This window comes from Dicentrarchus labrax, unplaced genomic scaffold, assembly GCF_905237075.1.
Source record: "Dicentrarchus labrax unplaced genomic scaffold, dlabrax2021, whole genome shotgun sequence".
Lineage (NCBI taxonomy): Eukaryota > Metazoa > Chordata > Actinopteri > Moronidae > Dicentrarchus > Dicentrarchus labrax.
The window spans coordinates 3,751,495-3,776,034 of record NW_026136719.1 but is presented as its reverse complement, the minus strand read 5'-3'; the positions used below and the strand labels follow the sequence as shown (position 1 = coordinate 3,776,034).

General features: G+C 42.2%; 1 protein-coding gene across 1 annotated transcript in view; it reads right to left on the bottom strand.

Annotated features, from left to right (window-relative positions):
- Positions 1-24,540, bottom strand: part of LOC127351354 (SH3 and multiple ankyrin repeat domains protein 2-like) — a 224,346-nt gene that overhangs the window by 74,156 nt on the left and 125,650 nt on the right. The window contains exons 12-13 of the mRNA XM_051378830.1: positions 14,531-14,966; positions 21-160 (exon numbers count right to left, since the gene is read on the bottom strand). Coding sequence (XP_051234790.1) covers positions 21-160; positions 14,531-14,966 — 576 coding nt within the window. The remainder of the gene's footprint in view (positions 1-20; positions 161-14,530; positions 14,967-24,540) is intronic.

Below are 24,540 nucleotides of genomic sequence, written 5' to 3'. Positions count from 1 at the left end.
TAAGGCTATCCCCGTCTCACCTTTGACCCTGTCGCTCTTGTAGAGGTTGATCTCCCCCTCGGCCTGAGCGGTGTAAGGACGAACCACCACAAAATGCCTCCCAGGAACGGCGCTGTACAGCTTCCTCCTGGTGCCTACTGCCTCGCCGTGGCTGCTGGGACTGACAGAGAGACAAAGAACACCACGGGTCAGGACTGAAGGTTAGAGCACAGTTAGAGTTAGTGGGTAAAATAACAGAAACACCTCATTTAATGCTCCTGCAGGAAATGTGGTGAAGCTCATGAAGTCGTAGTTTGAGAGTTTTCCTGTCACCCCGACTGCATTAAACACTGCGAATCTATTTAAAGTGGCAATACAAATATTTAATGCAGAAATGTGTATATTAAATTATGCAATATCGCAGCGAAGAATCAGTGTGGCACGGTGGAAAATAGTGTTTTAGATGAAATTAAAGCTACGAGAGGAGAAATCAGAGAAACACTGAAGGTTGAAAGGTTGACAACATTTCACACTACCTGCTCAAAGGGAAAAACAAAAACCTCTGACAGTGTAAGAAAGGAACATTACGAGCTTCCCCAAATTAGCATTAACAACAAGGGCTGTCATGTTGGCCCACACACACACACACACACACACACACACACACACACACACACACACACACACACAGTATTCATGCATATGGATACAAACACAAGCACACACGCACAAACCAATTATGCAGAGGAGATATTCAGGGGCCAGCAGGCACGTGTTTTGCAGGAATAAGTGGGGCAGAATGTGGGCAGGCTATGACCCATAGAGCTGCAGTGGCTTCTGGGTAGGAGACCACACAGGGAGCCAGCCGGGACTTAAGTGAAAAAGAAAAATGCCAGATTTTGATGGCAAAAGATCCACAAGGTCCTCCAGAGACACTTTAACTCTATTTATATGTTGTATGTAAAAACTCCCTCGTCCCTCCGTGGAGCCGAGACGTGGCCACGGAGAGGACAGCAGTGGTGCTGGGTGATGTACCTGACATGATAATGTAGCGCCACTTGGTGGCCAACTTCCATAACAACACTTCCCATAACAGATGGAGTGATATCTTGGGAAAACAAATGCCATCAAGGACAAGCAGTTTTTACTCAGTTCACAGTGAGTACGTCAGGACAAAGGTGTGCTAATATCTAAAATCATAAAGATTTAAAAAAGAATCAGTAGCAGTTTATATTTATGTTTGATTAAAAACTGCTGTTGACATTTTATTGCACATAGTTAAATGTGCCTGATACTCATACTCAGAAATATCAGACTAAATGGCTGCACTTGGTGGTCAGTTCTTCTTGTCAAATATATGATAAATTCACAAAGGACAGCTTTTGCTTAAATTAAAACACTAAAAACTTTTCCTCCATGTACTTTTGGCATCTTGCTGGCGCACACAATCTGAGTGATGCAGCGAGAGGAAGAGTGAGAGATAAAACCACAGCGATGGAAAAACCAGGAGATTAAAGAGAAAGGGAGGAAAAGGAGTGCAGGAGCGAGGGATTGAGAGAGAGGAAGGAAATGTTTTTTTCAAGTAAGTGGGTCACCTTGTCCTGTAGACTGCGCTCCTCCTCAAACCTTCATGGGCCTTTGGAGAGCTAACCCCATTCCCTACCTAGTGAGACTGCATGCACGTTTACAGAGGGAACGCCACGGACAGACCTGCAGCTGTGCACTCTGTAGTATTTAAAACGCTCTGGTGACGCGGCTGTTTGATGGCTGACATCTTGTGTGATTCCAGTCGACCTTTTTACTTCATGAATGAGTGAATGAATGTATCACAGTTTGACATTTGTCATTATTTTAAGCACAATTTGAATCTTTTTTCCCCCGCTGGTCTCATGTCTGCAGCTTTTAATGCTGTTTTCATTTATTTCATCTTGTAAAGTATGAAGATATTTAAGAGTTTGAATGTTTCAGTGTTCACAGTGTTAATGTAAAACTATACAATGGCTTTCAGGGGAGCTCAGTATTTTACTGACTGTGACTGACAGTATGCTGACTACAAATCAGAGAAATGAATAAGTGGGAGTGGGACAAAGAAAGATCTTAAAGTGAGTGAAACTGTTGGCAAAGACAGCATGATAATGAAGATACACAAAATCTGAAATATGTGGCAAAAGTGGCAAAAGTCAATATTTAAGAGACACCCCAATATTTCACATTCCATGTTTTCTGGGGAGCTTTTGTCTTATTAAGAGTGTATGTTCACAAAAAAGTTGATGAAATTAATTACATCAACAATTTTAAGTAAAACTATCTACAATTAGAAGCTGTAGTAATTTTAGCAGTTAGTGAGTTCACTATTTTGGTTTATTGTACTGTGATAAATATAATATGAAACATCCATAAAATATATGTAAATTAATTTAGCTGTCAGTTTTACTAAATGATAGAAAAGGGTCCCTTAAGGAAAACCACTGCTCCACACTATGTGATCATGGTCATGAGTTCCAAATGAATGAATGAATGAATGATTTGGACCACATGTGAAAGTGGCCCAAATCAGAATGGAAAAGATCAGCTTCCATGTGATTTGGTCCACTTCGGCCTGCAGTCCAAACCCTGTTTCACAGAGCAGCAGAGTTACTATAGTGACCAAACCAGTGGCCGAAAACGAAATGTTCAACAACTACACAAACACATCTGTACACACATCATATGATGACTAAACATCCCTTTTATCCCTCACCCTGTAGAGAGGTTCATCTGTGTGTGTGCAGAGTTTGACACTACAAAGTTTCTCTGAGAAACCAAACAAAAAATGAAGACTTTTTAAGGATTTGAATGTGAAATTATCCTTTTTATGTGAAAACATTTTTGTTAATAACTGTAAAATCATTGTGTTCCTTCATCCTTCCTTAACAACAAACTCGACTTTTTCACTTTTTTTTATCTGCGACCTTTCTTTCTACTTTTCCACTAATGTAGTGATTCTTTTAGCAAGTGATAAGATTTAATTGGTACCACTACTATTATTGATTCTGCTTATTGGTCTGATTCTTTGTGGATTCCCGTATTGATTCATGATCACCTTCCAGCAATTTACCGTGTCAACACGTCTCTCTGAACGTTGTCAGTTATAAACTTCTAGTAATAGACCAGGTGTCTGTTTAATCCCTGAACTCACCATTTAATGGAGACAGGCGTCTATTTGGACCAGGTGTTCAATTCCTTGAGCCCAGTTTTATTCAGCAAATTTGATTGATGATTGAATTGTGGCACATCACAATTTAGGACCGGTTCTCGATCCCCATCCCTACTCTCTACTCTGCTGTTTCCACACAGGCACATTATCAAACTGCATCACACCTTACAGCACCTTTATCGAGCGGTGCCCCGTCTCTGTTAGAAGACGTGCTTTTATTGTGAAAATGTAAAATTCTCACACCCATGCTCCCATACACAGAAACACGCCATCATCCATCGCTGCTGTGGGACTGTTCTAAATCTGTACTTGTTGGTATAATGATGTGGGAGAAACACTCAGCCACTTCACATTCAGATGAATCCGGCCTACAGGATCAGCAGGTACCGGCTGAGAGACAGAAACCAGCAGCCATGTTTTCCCTCATGCTTTTTTTTTCCCTTTTTCTTTTTTGGCAATTACCCAGGTGGCTTTGAGGTGCTAATTAGACAGTGTTGATTAATACCAGCTGTGCATAATTTGTGCTATTATTGGATGATCACCCGAGACAAGGAAGGAGAGAGGGAGAGAGAGAGAGAGAGAGACACACAGAGAGAGAGGGAGAGCGAGGGTGGAGGAAGAGAGAGAGAGACAGAGAGAGAGAGAGAGAGAGAGAGAGAACAGGAACATTACAGTGCAGACACAAATACAGCACAATCAACATTTACAGTTTTCCATGTGCCTGAAGCCACTGATCGCCGTACGTGCACACAGACGTGAGAGAGAGAGGGAGCGACTGTGACCCCATTTACACCTGCTATTAATGTGCAATCTGTGTCTGATGTCAGATCCCGGCTCAGGAAAAACACGTTAATGCAGGTGTAAATGCACCACATCTGGAGGAGGTCTGGCTCACACCGGGACCGGATCTCAGCCGGGTACAAAGACAGATAAAGACACAGTGTTTATGAGTATCAAAGTGAAACTGCAGTGGAAGCAATCTAAAAGGTTTGGCACATTTTAACCTCCGCCTGGGTTTTTGGTCCCGTTTGTTTGTTTGTTTGTTGGTCAGAAGGATTATGGGATTTATTGTTATTATTAAATTCTTCCTCAACGGTTTATCATACAAATCAGATTTTTTATTTTATTTTTATGACTCAGTCCATTTGTATTCATCATAAAGGGAACTATATCTAAATATGTGGTAGCCAGTGCCATCTTCTTTGCTGTTGTGTGCTGGGGCAGCAGGCTGAGGGCAGCAGACGCCAAGAAGATCAGCAGGATCACCAGGAAGGCTGGCTCTGTCCTGGGGGTCCAACTCTTTGGTGTTGGTGTCTGAGAGGAGGATGCTGTGTAAACTGCACAGTATCCTGGACAACAACGCTCACCCTCTCCACCAGGTGCTAACCTCGAGCAGAAGCACCTTCAGCAACAGACTCATTCCCCCCCGATGTAACACTGAACGCCAGAGGAAGTCTTTTCTTCCTGTGGCCATCAGACTGTTTAACTCATCTACCTCTGGTCGCGAGAGGGACAGTGGAGACACTGTGCCCTGAGCAAATGTCACTTTATCATTTTTTACCCAATTTTCACTAAATCACTTTATTTAGTTGTACTGTACCTTAGTTAATAATTAATTACTGTTACCACTGTTACCACTTTATCCAATCGCTCCTTATCACTTATTTAGTTTGTATTTATTTTATTTCAATTTATGCTGCAAAACTGCACAGTGCGTATTGTTGTATATTGTATATACTGTACCTACGTTTAACTGCAATTTTTGTTGCATTTTGTCACATTGAGTTACTTGTTTTCTTCTTTTCTACTTATGTTACCTGTAAGTGCTTACATTTTGTTATATTTAGTTAATTGTTTGATTTATTTTATGTTAGCCTTTATTTTATTATTTATTTTATTTTATTTTATTTTATGTCAGCTTATTTTTACTCTAACCCTGTATTACTTTACTTTACCACCTTTTTATTGAAACTGTTGCACAGTAATTTCCCTCAGGACAAATAAAGCTTCTTGAATCTTGAATCTTGAATTTCACTGCCATGTCTTCTAAATGACCTTGAATCCTTGAATCCTTGAATAACTACTGCCCAGATTTTTATGAACATGGTGGAAGGGCGTATGTGTTACATTTTGGAGCAGATGCTGCATTCACATGGAATCAGACAAACGGTATACAGCATATCATGTTAGTGGAAGAGAGCAGGATGGTAAACTTAGGTGAGGCCGGCAGAGAATAACGGTAACGGTGGACGATGTGGCTGTCCAAAGCTAAAATATCATCATCCTCTGTGACGGTATTTAAAAGTGGATGTTACGTAGCTCCCTCACACACGGAGAAAACTTGGACAATCCGGACAAACGAGAATAATAATAAATAATGTTCATGGAATATTTGTATTTAATACATTTATTCCATTCTTTGGAAACAATACGGCATCACAACAGCAACACATCGTTTGTTTTTCCCGTGCTGTCCAGAACATACATCAGCTGGCTGCCACGTGAACACAGCATAATTCCTCCACAGTTTCTACTCATAGGCAGTTGGTGGCAGTAACACGCCAAAAAACACAGCAACCGGGGGGGCACGGACTTATGCAGGGGTAGCATGAAGTATGTGTCTCAGCTTCTCACCCCAGGCGCCCCCTCTGGAAACGTACCTGGTATCCACATGTCAGTAAATGCAGGAAAGAGGGACATTGCTTGCAAAGAAACATTACAACTTCCAAATATCACATATTCCTGAAGCCTCAAGGATACACATGATGCATTTAAATACTTAAAAACCTTCTCTTTTTTTTACTGTAATTTAAGATTTATGGCCAACCCAGAGAATATTTTTCAAAAAGCACTGTAGCCTAATAAATATAAATAACATAAGTCAATGATTTCATCCTTATTTTTTACCTAATATACTGTTTTGCTATGTGTCATTTAAGTTTTTTTGGCCATCTTCCACAGTTTTCTTCTGTTTTATTGTTTTGTTGCTTTATGACACAATCGAATCAATCGAAGGGGAATTTGATAATCTCGTCCAACTCACAGAGGAAATCTTATGTTGTTTGTAAGATCACCCTCTGCTTTCTTCCGACCTACAGAGACGGTGATGGTAAAATATCTGTGAATCACACACACACCTCTAACCTCCAGGTTCGTCTCATTTTCTGTCTTCAAAAGCAGAGCGAGCAAGCGTTCATCAACAGATTGTTCACTGTTAAAAGTCGAATTACTGCCAGTCTCCAGTCAGCTACAGATCTGCCCGTCCTGACACTGGACACATCTCATTTCTCACCACATCTAGCTGGGAAGCTGTTGCCATGACACCCCGGGGCTGACTGACAGCTGTCATGTGTGCTTGTTTGTGTGTATTACTTGTGTGTGTGTGTGTGTGTGTGTGTGTGTGTGTGTGTGTGTGTGTGTGGGCTCGTGTGTGTGTGTTGCATTCTAACAAATGACATGTCAAGTGGGAGCAAGGGGATGCCACAGAGACGCTGTCGTGTGTGTGGGCGGAGGTTGGATGAGGGGGGATGGGATTATTGGTAGGAGAGGAAGAGTGAAAGAAAGCAGAAGCAAAGGGAGGAAGAGCTGGAATGGGGCTTTAAAGGGCGGCAGGGTGGGAATGCCTGGAAGAGCTCTGACAGCAAAAAGTTCACTTTGGACACGAACATAGAGTCACCATTTTAGCTGCTTTAGAGTAAATGATCTTCAATGTGAGTTCATTAAATATAAATGATATTCACAGAGTTAAACAATACTTGGATGGATTTTAAAAATGAGGGCAGTTATACATCCGTGGTGCTTCGGGAGTTGAGCTCACATAAATAGGTCTCAGTAAAAGTCCTAACCTGAATGTCCTCTATAAAGGCCTGAGGTCATTCTGAAGTATTTACTATCTCTACTAAACTAGTCCTTCTCTCACTGACTTCCTTACACTGTCTGTGGCTCACTAGTTCCAACAAAAGACCTGAATCTTAAAAAACACCCATACAAGAATAAAGTTTTGTTGTTAAAAGATTTAGTGATTTCACAAATAGTGAACTGGTTCTCAAACTATGGAACATGTACCACTAGTACGACAGGAAGATTCTCTGTAATATATATATATAAAAAAGGAAAACATAATAATACTATCAAAATACTACAGAATTTCAAATTAAAATACTGTAACTATGACATTGCTGACATGTGATTTAAAATGTAATATTTCGTCTTAATATCAACTGGATACATTTGTTTCATGAAAGTAGCGGACGCATACATCTGTGTTAGTTAGGAGCTAAAGTGTGATGGTGAGATAAGCGGAGGTAAAATGAATGGTTAAAAAACGCTGCAATTAGTAGTGAACAGTGGAGTAATTAGCTCTGCAACAGTTTAGTTAACAGGCAAGGTAGTACACAAGTTTGAGAAACACTGAAGTAGTGCATTTGTTGGGGACTATTTTCAGTGGTGGACTAATCCACATTTGGTGCTCTAGTGAGTATTCAGGGCAGCAAGACGGCGTATATGGGATTGAATTGAAAATAAATGACAGTTAATGAAGGAACACGTCACCCAGTGCAACAGTGCGGCTCATTGATGTGTTTTCAATAGTTTCTGGACAACAGTGGAGGAAGAACATACATCAGGCTTTGGTCTTTTTACGGGATTTGTTGAAACTTGAGTTTCAAAAATGTTATATTAAATATCAACTTTGATCATATGAATGTGACCCTGGGGGACCCAGTAAGAAGTCACTAATTGCCTGGTTTCTACAACTGGGCCAAGAGGAACTATGCAGAGCCGGGGCCACAAATGTCCCTGATAAGTAGTCCTGATACATGACCGACAAAAGGGTGATTAGGTTACAGACCTACATTATCAGCCATTTCTACTTTTGTAGTTACAAGGTAGATTCATCATTTTACAGCACAGGGTTGTAGTACGAGAATAAGCTGTAGTTCCCTTTATGCTACTCACAAAAACAAACGTTATGTTGACAGATGACTTACAGGCGATGGGTTTCAGTCTCACAGCCTAAGGAAAGACGCTGCTGTCTGGTGGTACGGCAGCGGATACTTCTGTATCGCTTGCCAGACGGCAGCAGGGTAACAGGCTCTTTTCGTATCCTTTGGATATTGTTATCCTGTAACTTGTGTACCATTGGAAAGATCAGGGTTACACTTATAGTCTGAGCTTCGTGGGGGTCTCTGAAATAAGATAGATAGATTAATAATAGCCTAACCAGTGTCTTTTCCATGAGAGAGAGAGAATTCTTCCCGTTCTGCTATCTTATAAAAGTAGGTGAGCCATGTAGTGCTCCACTAATATGAGGATACATTGTTTTAGGAGTTGCTTTGAACTGACAAAGCAAACAGTCAATACAGACTCTAAGATAGTTAACGTTAACGGAAATAATTCTCAGTTCTGTTCAGTTTTATTCGTATAGCACTAATTCATAACAAGTTATTTTCTTTTCAGGACACTTTTCAAATAGAGCAGGTCTAGACCGAACTCCTTATAAGACTCATCAAATTGAGAATTAATTATTTGTCATTATAAATAATGGTCGTGGTAATATATTAGAGACCCCCACAGATGTATGATTGCACTGCTTTCCCACATAACTCGAACCCTGAGATAAATCCACTAGTTTATGGATCTGTATCCATCATATTGTATATAAATCTACATAAGCTCTGTCAAAGATCCAGTCTGTAATCCCCTGCATACTGTACAAACGTATCACCACCCTGGAAAGCATCATATTTCTGTGCATTTATTCCAGTAATGTGACAGCCGACAGAGAATCATTCAGTGTTTCAGTGACCTGCAACAGCACCAGCTCATTTTCTAAAATGAAAGATTTACAGAATTGGGACTTATACAGGGTTAGAAATGATTCCCAACAGCTGTGGGAAATAAAAAGACAAAGACAAATCAAAAGCTTGTGGCAACGTGTCAGTCAGCAGACCTCCCCAGGTAACCATAATAATGTAACAAAGGTCCGTGTCTGATTTCAGTGTAAATCAGGGGGCTTAACCTTAATAAAACCTGTCAATCCTTACAATTCTAACACTCAGAGGGATGATGGAGTCTTTATTACCTCCTGTGCCTCGTTAGGAATCTGCATTCACATGCACTCTCTATCTGGTACATGTTGTTATCACTGTGATCACCATCAGGCTGGTGACACTTTCTGCTCCAATCAGCCAACTCAGCAGTGAGGTTTCATACAGTGTCCAATGTATGGAAATGTACTGCAACAATCAATGCTTTGAATGATCTCTTTATCGTTATCAAATCACAAGTACAGTACGTACACACTGGGGTACGTGTTGATCTGACTAACAAATGGAACAAATGTTTGGTATTTGTGTGTTTCATAAAAACAAGGGTTCATACATTTTATGTTGGCCGACAACTCGATGCACATAAAAAACTTTGTAGCATAAAAATCTGAGCAATTTGATTAAACCCTGCGAGCAAGAACTGGGATTTAAATGTTGACTTTTACTTTAAAACTTGATATTCAGACTGAACGTCTCTTTTCAACCACACAGTAAAAAAAAGAATGGCAGCTATGGTTGCCAGAACTTTACCGTAATAAATATGGTAAAACTTTTTCTACTATTACAGTAAAAGGATATCAGTACCGGTGATTTTACAGTTAGTTATTCCATATTTTACAGTTTTGCCATATGAATGCTGTATAAAAAGCGCTGCAAACAACTTCTTTATGCCGTATGAATAAATAAATCAATGTTTTGCCGTGAGCTATGGCGGTGTTTTACTTTTACAGAAACTGTACCTTTTTAGAGTTTACATTCTTTTGCTGTCACCGTAAACTCTACAGACAATAATTATAATATAATGTGATTACAACATCAACGTGTGACAGATTTATTTAATCTTTGGATAATTTGTTCAGCTGTAGGTTGACAGATGATATTGAGTAGTGTGGATGTTTCTCCACAATCATTCTGCTCTGGAGGGTTGAAATGTGTCTACATGAAGACAAATTCAGTGTTTCATATACAATATCATAAATATTGAACTATAAAGTCTGCGAGCTGTCAACAAGAAGCTTCCAGGACACCGTACTGGGAGAAGTTCTGTACAGTAATGTAAAATAAGATGTTGTGTTTACTGTTGTAACGAGCATGTGCGTGTACTTATGTGTATTGGTTACAGCTTTGATTACTCCGAACCTATATGGGGGACATACAGGATAAAGTGGGTTAATCGTAGAGCTTTCTCCCTGGAGACTACGATGTTCTGTGTGAGTTTTTTATATTTCAACTGAGACATTTAGTTTTAGGCTCCAAAGTGACAATAGGCTATTATCTGCACATTGTACAGGCTGAAAAATGTAACGATTGCAAAACCTGGTGAAATGGTAAATGGACTGCACTTATTTATAGTATTCAGACCACTCAGAGTGCTTTGTACTAGATTTCACACTCACCCATTCACACACAGTCACACATGCACAGCATTAGGAACAATTTAAGGTTCAGTATTTTTCCCAAGAACACTTCGACATGCCACAGGTCGAAATGTGAGCATTCAATCAATGTCTTCAAATAGTTCCAGAAAAAAAGTCACTTCTGAACCAATTTGTCTTTTGCACAGTCACTTTTGAACGTCTTGTCGACTGAAAAATGTTGACTGGGTAATTTGCTCAAAGTGAAATAAAGCAGGCGGCTGTGGCTCAGGAGGTAGAGCTATAGAGATCAGAAGGTTGGCGGTTCAGGATCAGTTCGCAGCTGAGTGTCAAGCAGCTGGGATGAGGATCAGCACCTCTAAATCGGAGGCCACGGTTCTCAGCAGGAAACCGGTGGATTGTCTACTCCGGGTAGGGAGTGAGTCCTTACCCCAAGTGAAGGAGTTCAAGTACCTCAGGGTTTTGTTCACGAGTGAGGGTAGAATGGAGCAGGAGATTGGCCGGACAATCGGGGCAGCAGGGGCAGTATTGCGGTCCCTGTATCGCACTGTTGTCACGAAAAGAGAGTTGAGCCGAAAGGCAAAGCTCTCGATCTACCGGTCGATCTTTGTTCCTACCCTCACCTATGGTTGAGAGAGATGGGTCATGACCGAAAGAACGAGATCGCAGATACAAGCGGTTTCCTCAGGAGGGTGGCCGGCATCTCCCTTAGGGATAGGGTGAGAAGCTCGAACATCCGCGAGGGACTCGGAGTAGAGCTGCTTCTCCTTTGCGTAGAAAGGAGCCAGTTGAGGTGGTTTGGGCATCTGGTGAGGATGCCTCCAGGGCGAGGGAGGTGTTCCTGGCACGTCCAGCTGGGAGGAGGCCACGGGGCAGACCGAGGACCAGGTGGAGAGATTATATCTCAACACTGGCCTGGGGACGCCTCGGGATCCCCCAGTCAGAGTTGGCCGATGTGGTCAGGGAAAGGGAAGTTTGGGGTCCTCTGCTGGACTTGCTACCCCGCCACCCGATCCCGGATAAGCGGATGAAGATGTGATAAGATGAGGTTGGCGGTTCGATCCCCGGCTCCTCCTGCTGCATGTCGAAGTGTCCTTGAGCAACATACCATTTGCCATCACTGTGTGAATGTGACATGTAGTGTAAAAGCGGTTGTGGTCAGAAGATTAGAAATTAGCTTTATAAGTGCAGTACATTTACAATTTTACCATTCACTGTTACAGAAGGACAGGTTGTCCATCAATGCATCATGGACACACTGACAAACTGATCTCCTGCTGAGTGGTTACAAATGCCGTTAAGGATTTGGAGCTAAGGTCACATATTTTATCGGATGTCAAATCAAAGCTACAGTATCATATTTCAAATCCACGAAACACCAGATATAAAGACAGTGTCCCTCAGATTTAACATGGGAAAGGCAGTTTCACTCCACAAGAGTCCTCAAGATTCAGTGCTAAACCGCTGTCAGTTCACACAAACACGTCTTTTGTCGTCTTTCTCTCTACAAGCCCCCCCCCCGAGTTCTTAAGTGAAGTGTGTCAAAAGACATGATAGTGATGTTCATGTTACTGCCGAAGCAAAGGCAACTGTCCTCCCCCGTTTCTCTGGCCCTTCTTTCATCTCCTCCTTCACTTGTCTTCCCCTGCGTCCTCTCCACCCTCGCTCCAAACCCCTCATTCTGCGCTTTTATTCTCTCTCCTTCAGCGGCCTCCTCCTCCTTTCTCCGCTCCTCATCCTGTCTTAATTCTACTGCTTCATCTTCACATCTTTTTCTAAAACGCACAGCGCATCTCCCCTTTCCTCTCCTCTCCTCGACATTGGACAGAGGCAGAGCTACAGAGTGTGGGTAGTGTTGTTGCAGCCGAGTGCTTCCAAATGTGTCCATCTGCCAAGGAGGAGGAGGAGGAGGAGGAGGAGGAGGAGGAGGAGGTAGAGGAAGAGGCCAGAGAGCATGTGTCTTAATCGGGATTGACAGTAACATCGCTCCAAGATAAACGGCCGTCACAGTTTAATCCTCCGCTGCATCACATGCTCTCATACACACACACACACACACACACACACACACACACACACACACACACACACATGTATACATGGTGGCATTTGTGAATGAACTTACTCAGGTGAAGGTGAAATCACACACACACACACACACACACAGAGTTAAAGTTGGGATGAGCATCCTGAGAGCAGGTATATGAAGCGCACATTCTACATAAAAAAAAAACAAACTTGCATGCATTTGCAAAGTGTCTGTATGCAACCATAGCAACGGTTGCCGTAGCTACAGTAGGAAGCCGGAGTCTTTTTGATGGCACGTTTCCCAGAGGAACCCGTCATACATCATCTCGCGTGGGGGATGGTGAGGTAGGATGTACACTGTATATACAGTAAATGAAGGCTGTACGCTGCCAGAGCTCTGAGGAGACACACTCTGGGAGCTCTCATCAGGAAGGCCATGCTTAAAGGGGAAGTTCACCCAAAAAAAAATGTTCTCGTTACGCAGGTAGTTTTAGGTTTTATTGGTCCAGGTTTTGAAGTAGTGGGGGCCAGTTCCGGCCCTCCAACCCCCTCCCTCTGGCCTGCAACATAATGTCAAAAATATTATATAATCCGGCCCGCAAGATTATATTTTTTCTAGTTGTTACATATCATTTTAAAGGACCGGTGTGAAGGATTTAGTGGCATCTAGCGGTGCAGATCGCAACTCCATCGCTTCACCCTCCCGTTACAAGTGCAAAGGACAAACTACGGCCGCCTTTATTTAGAGCCAGTGTTCGGTTTGTCCGTTCTGGGCTACTGTAGAAACATGGCGGGTCAACATTGAGGACTTCATGGAAGACGACTGTCGACAAAAACACAAAGATGGGCGCCCAGTTAGCTCAGTCGAATCTGACCTGTGGCCCTTTGCTGCGTGTCATCCCCTCTCTCTGCACCCCTTTCCTGTCTATCTTCAGCTGTCACTATAATAAAGGCAATAAAAGCCCCAAAAAATAACTTTAAACAAACAAAGACTAACAAAGCCGGGTTTGTTTATGTCCAGTCTAAAGTGTGTTTTATGATAATCTGCAAGGTTAAATGACTGGTTGTGTCAACAGAGTTTGGTAATAAGCTGAGCCTGTCCGGTTTGTGACAGTGGCAAAAACACTTTTAGTGGACATTTTGATGGCGTGCAAGTGTCCATGAGGATTACTTTGCAGCAGTTTTGTGGCTACAGCCCTCTCGTTCAGAACTAGACCAGGCTGAAAAATATAAAAAATTTCCCTTTGAGTCTAAAGTCTCCCTCACTGTGTTTACATGATGCACTTAAGAGAGTACTGTATGATTAAGCATTGCACTGTTTTAACATCGTCGGACTCAAGATAAGCAAAAGCTTTTTTCTTCTTTGTCAAAACCTGGTGCCAAAAATCGGAGGTTGGCGATTCAGCTGTCGCTTTTTAACTTGTAAACAACGCTGACATATGCAGTAGAATTTTGCAGTTCCCCTTTAAGTAACCAGCTGAATCAGAGAAACCAGATTATGCAGGAAATCAGATCAGTAACTCTGAGTATGCATGCAGCAGGTCGGTAATCAGATTCCTCCGAAACCACCCTTAGATCATGGGTTGTGAGATATTGCTAAGAGACAGATGTCTCAAAACTTGTGAACACAACCCCAGAATTTGCCAAACATGCAGTGGTCTGGAGCATAATCTCCAGACACGGAGGTGTAGAAGTGATAGTGATGACAGCAAACAGCAAGCCCTGACCAGATCTGTGCTGGAACACGACAGCCAAATATTGACAGTAAAAGATTTGAGTCATATGTACACCTGTGACCTCCATGATGGACAGAAAAAGGAGAATAAAAACCCAAGTGGAAGTGATTCTCTCACTCAAACACACACAAACAACTCCACACTCTCCAGCGTGGTGCAGAGACTCACCTGGGCTGGCGCTGTGAGGGTATACCCCGTCGGGCCTCCTCCCCCAGCCGGCTGAGGGAGGGTGACCGGCTCCTCGCCCCCCTCCCCATGGTCCGGACCACCACGTTGCCATTGGGGCTGCCGCTGGGCATCTGCTGGAGCAGCTGGGGTGACAGGCTGCGATGTAATGCTGAGGAGCCAGGCTGCGAGTGACCCTGCTGGGGGGCCCTGTGCAGGTGGGGTTGGGTGTGTTGGTGCTGCTGCAGATGGGGGGCCCAGTTGCCAGGAGAACCGTGCTGCTGCTGGTACTGACTGACTGTTAGGTTGTTGTCACTGTTGGAACGCAGGAGGACCCGTGGCGCTGATAACGAGGAGGGGGACTGGTCGTTTCCGCTGCCGTTGCCAGAAGACGGTCCCCGGCGGCGTTTGGAGTAGGCTGGAGCCTCGCGGAAAGGCACTGCAGAGGAATAAGGGAGCAGAGATTACATTTTTATTCATCTTTTAGAATATTCTATTCATTCTCTCAGTAGACACTTAGACCTTTGCTCATTTCTGATATTCAAACTGTTTGTATATACATATGTTGGGGGCTAATTTGCCTTATTGTGATAATGACAGCTGGAGACTGACAGGAATGGGGGGGCGGCATGCAGCAAAGAGGATGGAATTAAACCTGAACCAATGCGATAATGACTCAGTCTTAGTCCATGGGGTGCACACTGATACTGACTGATAAGACATAACTTTTTTAGTGTAATGGTTAGCTATCGTTAAATTAGAGAAAGGGGCTTCCAGATGTGGAAAAATGTTGTTGAAAAATTGACATTTGTGGATTTTCTGAGTTGACATATTAGAAACAAGATAATTAATGTTAAATAAAATGGTGATTGTATTGGAGAAGCATTTCCAGGAACTGACGTTGTCGCTTAAGTTGAAGCACTGTGGGAATTTGTGAAAATAAAAATGCAAAGAGTTGAAGAATCGGTTTATCACTTTAGAACACAAGTTCAAAACCTGATTAAAGAGACTGTACATACACAGATACATGCAAAACTACATGTCTGATATTTAACTGGGACATTTGACATTGTCATTCCTGAGCTAATGAGTTGAAATCCTTATTTTATTTGAACGATTTTTTATTTCCAGAACAGGGTTACTCTGTGATATTCAAAAGATTAGGAGTAAATTATTTCTCATGTATATAGAAAAAGAGCCTGCTGATATATGGTATAAACCAACATTACAAACTTATTGTCTCACAGAGAAAAGTTGCAGTGTAGAACCTTATGTGAGGTATAACTTGAACTCCAGGAACCAGGAACCAGCAGCCACACAGACCGGTAGGTTTACTGCCAGTCCAGAAGAGGACAGACTTTGTTGTGTTATCGAAGTGAAACTGAGAATGAGGTTCACTTTTGGTTTTGCCGTCCTGTCTACGAGGACATAAGGGATGTACTTTTTAGTGAAATATCCTCCGTTTATGATGATTTCTTTTGGCTGGATGGTTGTTAAAAGTGTTAATTGTGCTACTATATTCATCCATCAAGGGGCAATTTAAGGAAAGCGAAGTACACAGACAGTTACATACAAAAAAATTCAACCAGTATTTCTGGTCTCTAGACATACACAAGGATTAGGGGAAGGCATTGACAGTATATACAGTCATGGACAAAAGTATTGGAACCCCTGGAACTTTTCCAGAAAATGCACCATTTCTCCCAGAAAAGTGTTGCAATTACAAATGTTTTGGTATACACATGTTTAATTCCTTTAAGTGCATTGGGACAACACAAAAAAGCAGAAGAAAAAAGCCAAATTTGACATCATTTTACACAAAACTCCAAAAATCGACGGGACAAAATCATTGGCACCCTATTAAAACTGTGGGTAAATAATTTCATTTCAAGCATGTGATCTTAGTTTAAACTCACCTGTGGCAAGTAACAGGTGCTGGCAATATAGAAATCGAAACTGAAGCCTGTTAGAGTGTATAAAAGTTGACTCAACCTTTGTGTTGTGTCACACCAAGCACAGAGAAGAGAAAGAAGAGCAGAGAATTGTCTGAGGACTTAAGAAGCAAAATTGTGGAAAAATATCAACAATCTCAAGGTTACAAGTCAATCTCCAGAGATCTTAAAGTTCCTTTGTCAACTGTGCTGTAATGGTAGATTCAGTTTCTTTGTTTCAGCCACTGCAGATGCCCAACCTCCCCCTTCCTAACACAAGATGCCAGGTCCTTTTGTGTTTTGTAGATTGTGATGTCTGGACTTGGCTTTGCACCTGAATGCAAGATCCTGCAGGACACCTCATATGTAAAACACACCAGCAGGGGGTCGGCCCTGATGTCTGCAGTGGGCAGAGGGGTGAGAAAGCACTTCCTGGAGGGCCAGACCCCTACAGCAGACAAATGGGTGTGAAAAAGGTGGTCCTCAAGTATAAATGTTTAGATATCCCCATGTTCGGGGTCTTTCTTCATCTTTGACCGCTCGCGTGTTGATTGACCTTTTCTTTGCAAAGAAAATAAACTTGTCGGCCGGCAGAAGTTCTCTATTTCATTCTTCACCAGCAGCAGAGAAATTTCCACAACAGTGCGCAATATAATCAAGAAGTTTATAACCCATGGAACTGTGGGAAATCTCCATGGACGTGGACAGAAGAGAAAAATGTATGAAAGAATGCAACGCAGGATAGTTTGAATGGTGGATAAACAACCTCAGTCAACTTCCACACAAATTCAGGCTGTCCTGCAGACTCAGGGTGCAACGGTGTCAGCTCGAACCATACGTTGTCATCTGAATAAGATGCAGCGCTATGGCAGGAGACCGAGGAGAACCCCAATTCTGACACAGAGGCAAAAAAGCCAGACTGCAGTTTGCAAGAACATACCTGAGTAAGCCCCAATCCTTCTGGGAGAATGTTTTGTGGACAGATGAGACTAAGGTAGAGCTTTTTAGCAAAGCACGTCATTCTACTGTTTACAGAAAACAGAACGAGGCCTACAAAGAAAAGAACACGGTACCTACAGTCAAATATGGTGGAGGTTCAAAAATGTTTTGGGGTTGTCTTTCTGCCTCTGGCACTGGGTGCATTGATTGAAATGAAATCATGAAATCTGGAGACTCTCAAAAGATTTTGGCCCATAATGTAGGGCCTAGTGTCAGAAAGCTGGGTCTGTGTCAGAGGTCATTGGTGTTCCAGCAGGACAATGACCCAAAACATACCTCACAAAGCATCCAGAAATGGTTGGAGACAAAGCGCTGGAGAATTGTGGCCAGCAATGAGTCCAGGTCTAAATCCCATAGAACACCTATGGAAAGATCTTAAAATTGCTGTTATGAGAAGGCACCCTTAAAATCTGAGAGACCTGGAGCAGTTTGCAAAAGAAGAGTGGTCCAAAATTCCAGTTGAGAGGTGTAGGAAACTTGTTGATGGTTATAGGAAGCGATTGGTTTCAGTTATTTTCTCCAAAGGGTGTGCAACCAAATATTAAGTTGAGGGTACCAAGGATTTTGTCCGAACCAATTTTTGAGGTTTGTGTAAAATGATGTCAGATTTGGCTTTTTTCTTCTGCTTTTTTGTGTTGTCCCAATGCACTTAAAGGAAATAAACATGTGTATACCAAAACATTTGTAATTGCAACACTTTTCTGGGATAAATGGTGCATTTTCTGGAAAAGTTCCAGGTATGCCAATACTTTCGTCCATGACTTTATAATGGACAGAGCTTCCGGGTCTGTGAACTGAAGCCAACGTGGAAGTGTCTTAAACCTGCATTAGACATTTGACTGTCTAAAAGTCTAAAAGCTTCTGGAAAAAAAACATACTTCCTTCTTTTGCTTAGCATACAGGCAGTCTAAAACACATTTCTGATGGCAACAGATCACTGATAATCTTATACACTAAAACTTCATTGTCCCTCCACTGACAACCTCCATCACATCTGAGTCTGACTCTTCTCAGCGCAGAATTGTGATGAATGTCGTTCTAGAGTGACATGAAAGTCTTATGAATTCTGTTGTGACTGCTCACACTGAGGAGTGATTGCAAACAATCTGAAATCAGAATGTAAAAGATACGATTTTATGTGATTTGTGCTGTCCATACTATCATGAAAAAAGTCACATATGAACAAAACAGATTTGGGCCACTTGAATGATCAGCAGTACAAAGTATGTGGAGACACAACCTCTATGTCCCTGAACTCACCACTACATAGAACTCCATCGCAGAGCTCCACTCACACAAAGGTTGCCCTTGAGTGATGAGAAAGGGCCAGGAACCCTGAACTCTCAGCCACTATTTGAGAAAATGTCACACTAATGTTGGATCAGAGTCCTTGAATGATTTGTTGCAGCAGCATTTGTCAATGTGACTGGACCCAGAGAAAAGGTGCAATGTTGTTGCAGCTGTGTGCACAGCATTTAAAGCCAGTAATTCTGGTCTTTACAGCATTGGCACTGTAATTTCAGTATGATGCTGCCTGTTCTGTTGCCGCACCACTAATGCATGGTTAAATACAAGCTGGCTCAAGTACTCAATGCTCTTTTTTTTTGAGAATCAAGAGGCAAAAAATCATTCAAAGTGCTGCTTTCTATCTTTTACACCTGCTTCTCTCGTGCAGCGACTCAGCTGGAGTTCGAGCAACATCTGCAACAGCATGATTGCTGATCAAAACAGGACTCTGAGCAGGCATTTTTAAACAGATGTTTAAACTCTGTTAGATATTGATCTTAAAATCACCCTGGATTATCACTAGAATATTACACATGTAACACATTGCTTTAAAAGAACCCCCTCAGAGATCTGGAATAAACTCTAAATGGACGTCACCACCTCTTGAACCAGTGTGGGTGCTGTGATCCTTCATAGTAATTGCAGTCTTATGATATACTATACTGTCAATCAGTCTGTGTTTGAGGGTAAAGTTACAGAACGGTGGCTCACAGCAAGAAGGTCCTGGGTTCAAATCCCAGCTGGGGCCTTTCTGTGTCAAGTTTGTATGTCCCCCCACTGTGTTTGCATTGGTTTCACCTACGTGCTCTGGTGTCCCCCGCCATCAAAAACACATAGGTTAGGTTGATTCTCCAGTCAGTGCCCTTGACCAAAGCACCAGTTCAGATGTGCTCCAAGTACTTATGATGGGTCAAATGGGGCGAATGGATCGCTACAGGGACACAAGGATACAAGGATAACTTATCTCTCTATGTGCGGAGTTTGAGACTAGAAGGATGTTTTCACATTCATCTGCTGAAAGTGGGAAGTTCACGCATCTTCATCTTCAACTTTTCTACTACTATGATAAAAGGATATTAGTACTATTAGTACATATTAACTGTATAAATACAAGTTTTTACCATCAAAACAAACAGTTTTGCCACATTAAAATATATGAATGCTGTGCTTTTCTGTGCAATTAACAGTCTTTAATATAATAAAACTACTTTATTCCATATAAATTCCTGTAAAAGTGCCTTATAACTCAACGTTTTGCAGTGAGACATGAGAGAGTCTTACTGTTACAGAAACTGCATTTAACCAGTTACCAGCATACTTTGAAAATCTAACCATCTCTTGCTAGTTCCTCCAGTGTCACCTACCCCAGCTTTAAGTTGCTGCTAACGTAAACCTAACATTTCCTACAGCTGCAGCTTCACATTAAAGTAGCAATCACAGGACATGCGGTGTTTGTCTGTGAGCTTGAAACCGCTACCGTCCATCAAGAATGTACCTACAAAACAAGACGACGGTCATTTTCTGCGTGGTTTTCTGCTCAGAAATATTGAATAATACAACATAGCCTGCTGTCTGAGAAGGGACTGCAGTTAATCCTTTCCGTTAAGCCAGTGTTGTAGTCAAGATCACCTTTGTCGAGTCCAAGACAAGTCGACAGAGTCCAAAGAGCTTTGAGTCCAAGACAAGAGCGAGTCCAAATGACCGAGACAGAAAAACACAATTATTTTGACAGTGAGATGAGTTTTGGCAGCCAGGCATCCGATTGCAAGCTACACTGACTGTCAGTGCCTGTTCTAGACAGTAATGGACTGCACTCACATACCATCCTTCTAGTCTTCCGACCACTCAAACTGCTTTACACTACATGCCACATTCACACACATTCATACACTGATGATGCAGCATCGGGAGAAATTTTGGGTTCAATATCTGCCTTTAGGACACTTCATCATGCAACGTGAGGAGCCGGAGATCGAACCACCAACCTTCTAATCGGTAGATCATCCACTCTACCTCCTGAGCCACAGCCTCCTCCTCGGAGAGAGAGATTTTTATTTAAACTGCACTTCATCAATGGTTTTGTTTTGAAGGAGGAACTTACTTCAGTTTCGGTCGAGACTAATGGGCGAGTCAGATGCAACAGAAAAAAACGTCTTGAGACCACAATCGAGTACTACAGCACTGCGTTAAGCCAACCCTGTTCTGTGCTGGAAACAAAGTGCATATCAGCATTTGTATACCACAGGGAAGGAGATGGAGAAGATATAAATAGCTTACCTTTTCGTTCTCATGTGCTATTTTTTCCCTCAGTGACGTCAGACCTGCGAGGAGACTATGTGCACACGTGCGCGTCCATCCATCTATCCATCTATTGACCCTCGTCTCTGGTGTTATTGCACATGTCTTGTCATTTTTTTTCTCATCAATCCATCAAAATTTAATCTCTCTCTCTCTGACTGTGCGGGTCCCACTCCAACACAAGACAGCTGAAATCAATATCAGGACACAACTGCCTCTCACATTCACACACAGCAGCTCAGACACGAACATTGAACTGAGATTGGTGATTGGCCGTGGCTCAGCGCTCCACACTGCTCTCTCATTAGCATGATTATCAGGGTTACATGAGCAGAGCCGAGTTCCTCTGGCCCTCGCTGCCTGCCCCGTACTGTCGGACTGAACCAGTAATGGAGGCTGGCCTTGATTTCCCCATGGATACATTCCTCCATTACGCTGTGAGATGACGACTGCCATCACCAGCTCTCCATGCAATTACAACAGTGCAGGGAGAGCAGAACAGGGCCTGCAGCCATTCCAATAAGCATCTCCTGATTATGGGTTGATTAATACAATGGTAGCAGGCCCAGCATGGTCACCTGTTAGCTGTGGTGCAGCTTCCTGCTGTTCGCTTCCTGGCAGCCTGAACATCTGAAAGGGGATTCACTGAGTCATTATCACTTTCCCAGACTAATATCTCAGACCTTTCTCTCTCTCTCTGTCTGCAGCAGACGTGTTGATGAAGAGAAGAGGTGCTAACATCTAATGAGCTAGCACATTTAGGAGCTACCAGGCTATCTGTGTGAGTCCCGGAGGTGCATGTGGCCTCCAAGCTGCCGGGGCTAAAGTTTTAACTTCAGCTGAAACACTAATGCGTCCACTCACTCTCTTTCTCCGAGACTCTTGCACACAATCGCTTGCACAAATTAATTATCAAGTAAAATGGCGGGCGGGGGAGTCAAAACAACCCGAGCATCTTATGTAACAGTTGGAAAAGCAATCAGTGGAATCTATATAATTAAATGCTCTTGAAACACGAATGTGTGTCAGAGGTCAGCGAGTCTGGAAGCACTCAGCCGGCTAAATGATGATGTTGACATTATGCTAATGTTACAGGAAGACAGTTCAAATGCTGTGTGTCTCTCAGTGAGTCCAGTTTGTGCCAATATGATGTGTGCTGATCATAAAGTTCCACTCTGTAACTTAATGACTGAGATTGTCATCTTCAGGACACCCCAGGGTGATAGTCCTTTTTAAATAGTGCTGCACAATTAATCAAAATATTATCAAAATACAGCAAATCCCAGAATAATCCCGAGGGTAAAGTGTGTGACAAACAGCATCATAATGAAGGATTGTGGTGCTGCAGAGATGCTCTGACCTACAAATCTTGTTATTGAGATTTAAGAGAATCTTGTTTGTTCGGTAAAGACCTGAACAAATTTCACATCGTCGTGAGTTTAATCGTTTTTTCAGTGAAAAATTAAATTTGTGATGTAAAAATAATAATTCCCACACTAATCATGTATCATTTTCTATATCTATCACAATAAGATGTTTCTACCATAGCGTGCAGACCCAAAACGAACCAAACTGGTCCTCTTAAAGTGGACCAACAGAAAAGGGACCTAATTCTCTTTCTGGTCCACTTCAGCTCTGATAGGTCCTCTCTCTGTTCACACTATAGTTCCTCTGAAGCTGGATTCTCCACTTTTTTTTCATTTTATCACAGTAAAGTACTTTTGACGTAGTTTTTTTTTTTTCCTGACAAGACACCGGTGTCTGAATTGGACCTAAAAAGGTTCCAGTACCCTAATTCAACACAATGCTAACCCTAATTCTTTTGGTGTTTTTGATCCATTTTAACGAGGACATGTTCAGTGCTGTTTTCTCAGCCTTAAGCTAGCTGTGTGTTTACACAGAGACGCAGTTACACAGGTGTTTTTCCCATCAGTGTTCTGCCTCTGATTGGCTCTGACCTTGACGTTTTTTTCTAACCCTAACCATCTCACTCCTAATGCCTAAACCTAACCAAAGCCATTAAGAGAGATTATATGTATTATTATGTATTATTATATCCTAACGGCACTGTTATGTGTTATGTGTTTAGGGGTGTGTAGGCTTCCTAGACACACACAGAAGTTGAGGTATGCAATAAAAAGTAAGGGTACTCATGTGGACAAAAATCAGAAGTGAGTAGTTGTTGAGTACTGGCCCATTTCAGGTACTGCGCGACGCTGCAGGGCGGTCCTAAAGAAGCCCCTCACTTTCATATGAACTGAATATTGGAGAAAATCTCAGTGTTTCTGTGCGTTGTCAAGAGTTTGATGTGTTTTTTGTTTCCTATCTGGAGACGTGCAGTAGTTTCTTCCTCACACCAAACTGAGCGTCCCAGTGCAATAACGTGTGATCTGTCCGCCACTCTGCAGATCTGAACTCCCAATTCAAACCCAAACCAGCCTGACTGAGAACGGACGGACTGAAACAGACCTTAAGATTCCGGAAAACCTACAATGATGATTTGGTTCAGCCAATATCACACATTTAGAGAGAAAATGTAATATTTAACATTTCCATCAGATGGAGCTATTCAGTGTAACTAAATGAAACCGGGTCCATGTGGCTATTGTAACAGTTCTGTGGCCAGCAAGATCAAACAGTCCATTAAGTGTAGTTTGATATTTTGATCCAGTATTCCAGTTCCCGACTCTGAACTGAGGCTTTACACTCAGACTCAGTTTAAAAAGAGAGTTAAAGCTGCACTAACTGAAGGCAAGAGGTTCTCTGTAGCATTTCTTCTACATTTGACAGCCATCGAGACAAATTCTGCTCTAGTGGGGTTTTTGGATTTTCGTGAAAGCAGATTCTTGAGTCCAAAATCTGGCCCAATTTAAAAACCTTTTTACATCCCTTCCTGAGTTGTAAATATGGAGTATGTGTCCTTAACTTAGTCTACGCTGGAATTCCTACAATAGAGCGACAAGCCGCCAAAGTGAGTTCCTTAAATTATATAAAAATCTGCAAAAATGCCTCACACAAAAGCTCCAAGAGGACACCTCTGGATTTTGTTAATTCCCTGGACAATATTTAGCACATTCCTAAATAAACTGTACAGCTTCCATGAACAATAACAGTCATATTGTCTACTGTTGTCTTTATACTATTTTTCATATATTGTCTACTTATGCTTGTTGACTTGCAGTCCTTGTTTTCATCTTTATTTCCTTCCTTCCTTGTATATGAAAACCTACTTGGCAACAAACCTGATTCTGACTTTAATGACGATATTTGAGGCCTGGCAGCCAGAAAGAAGCCACACTGCAGGACAGAGACAGCTGCACCAAAACAGAAACAGATACTCATCAAAATGATACTCAATTATTTCTTTTTTATTTCACTGTATGGCATTGTTTGATAGACATGGCAGAAAGATGACAGATTGAGGGGGAGACTTGAGGAACATGTAAAAAGGCTTTGTGGTCAGCACTCTAACTTCTAGGCCACCAGGGCCCCCCTTGC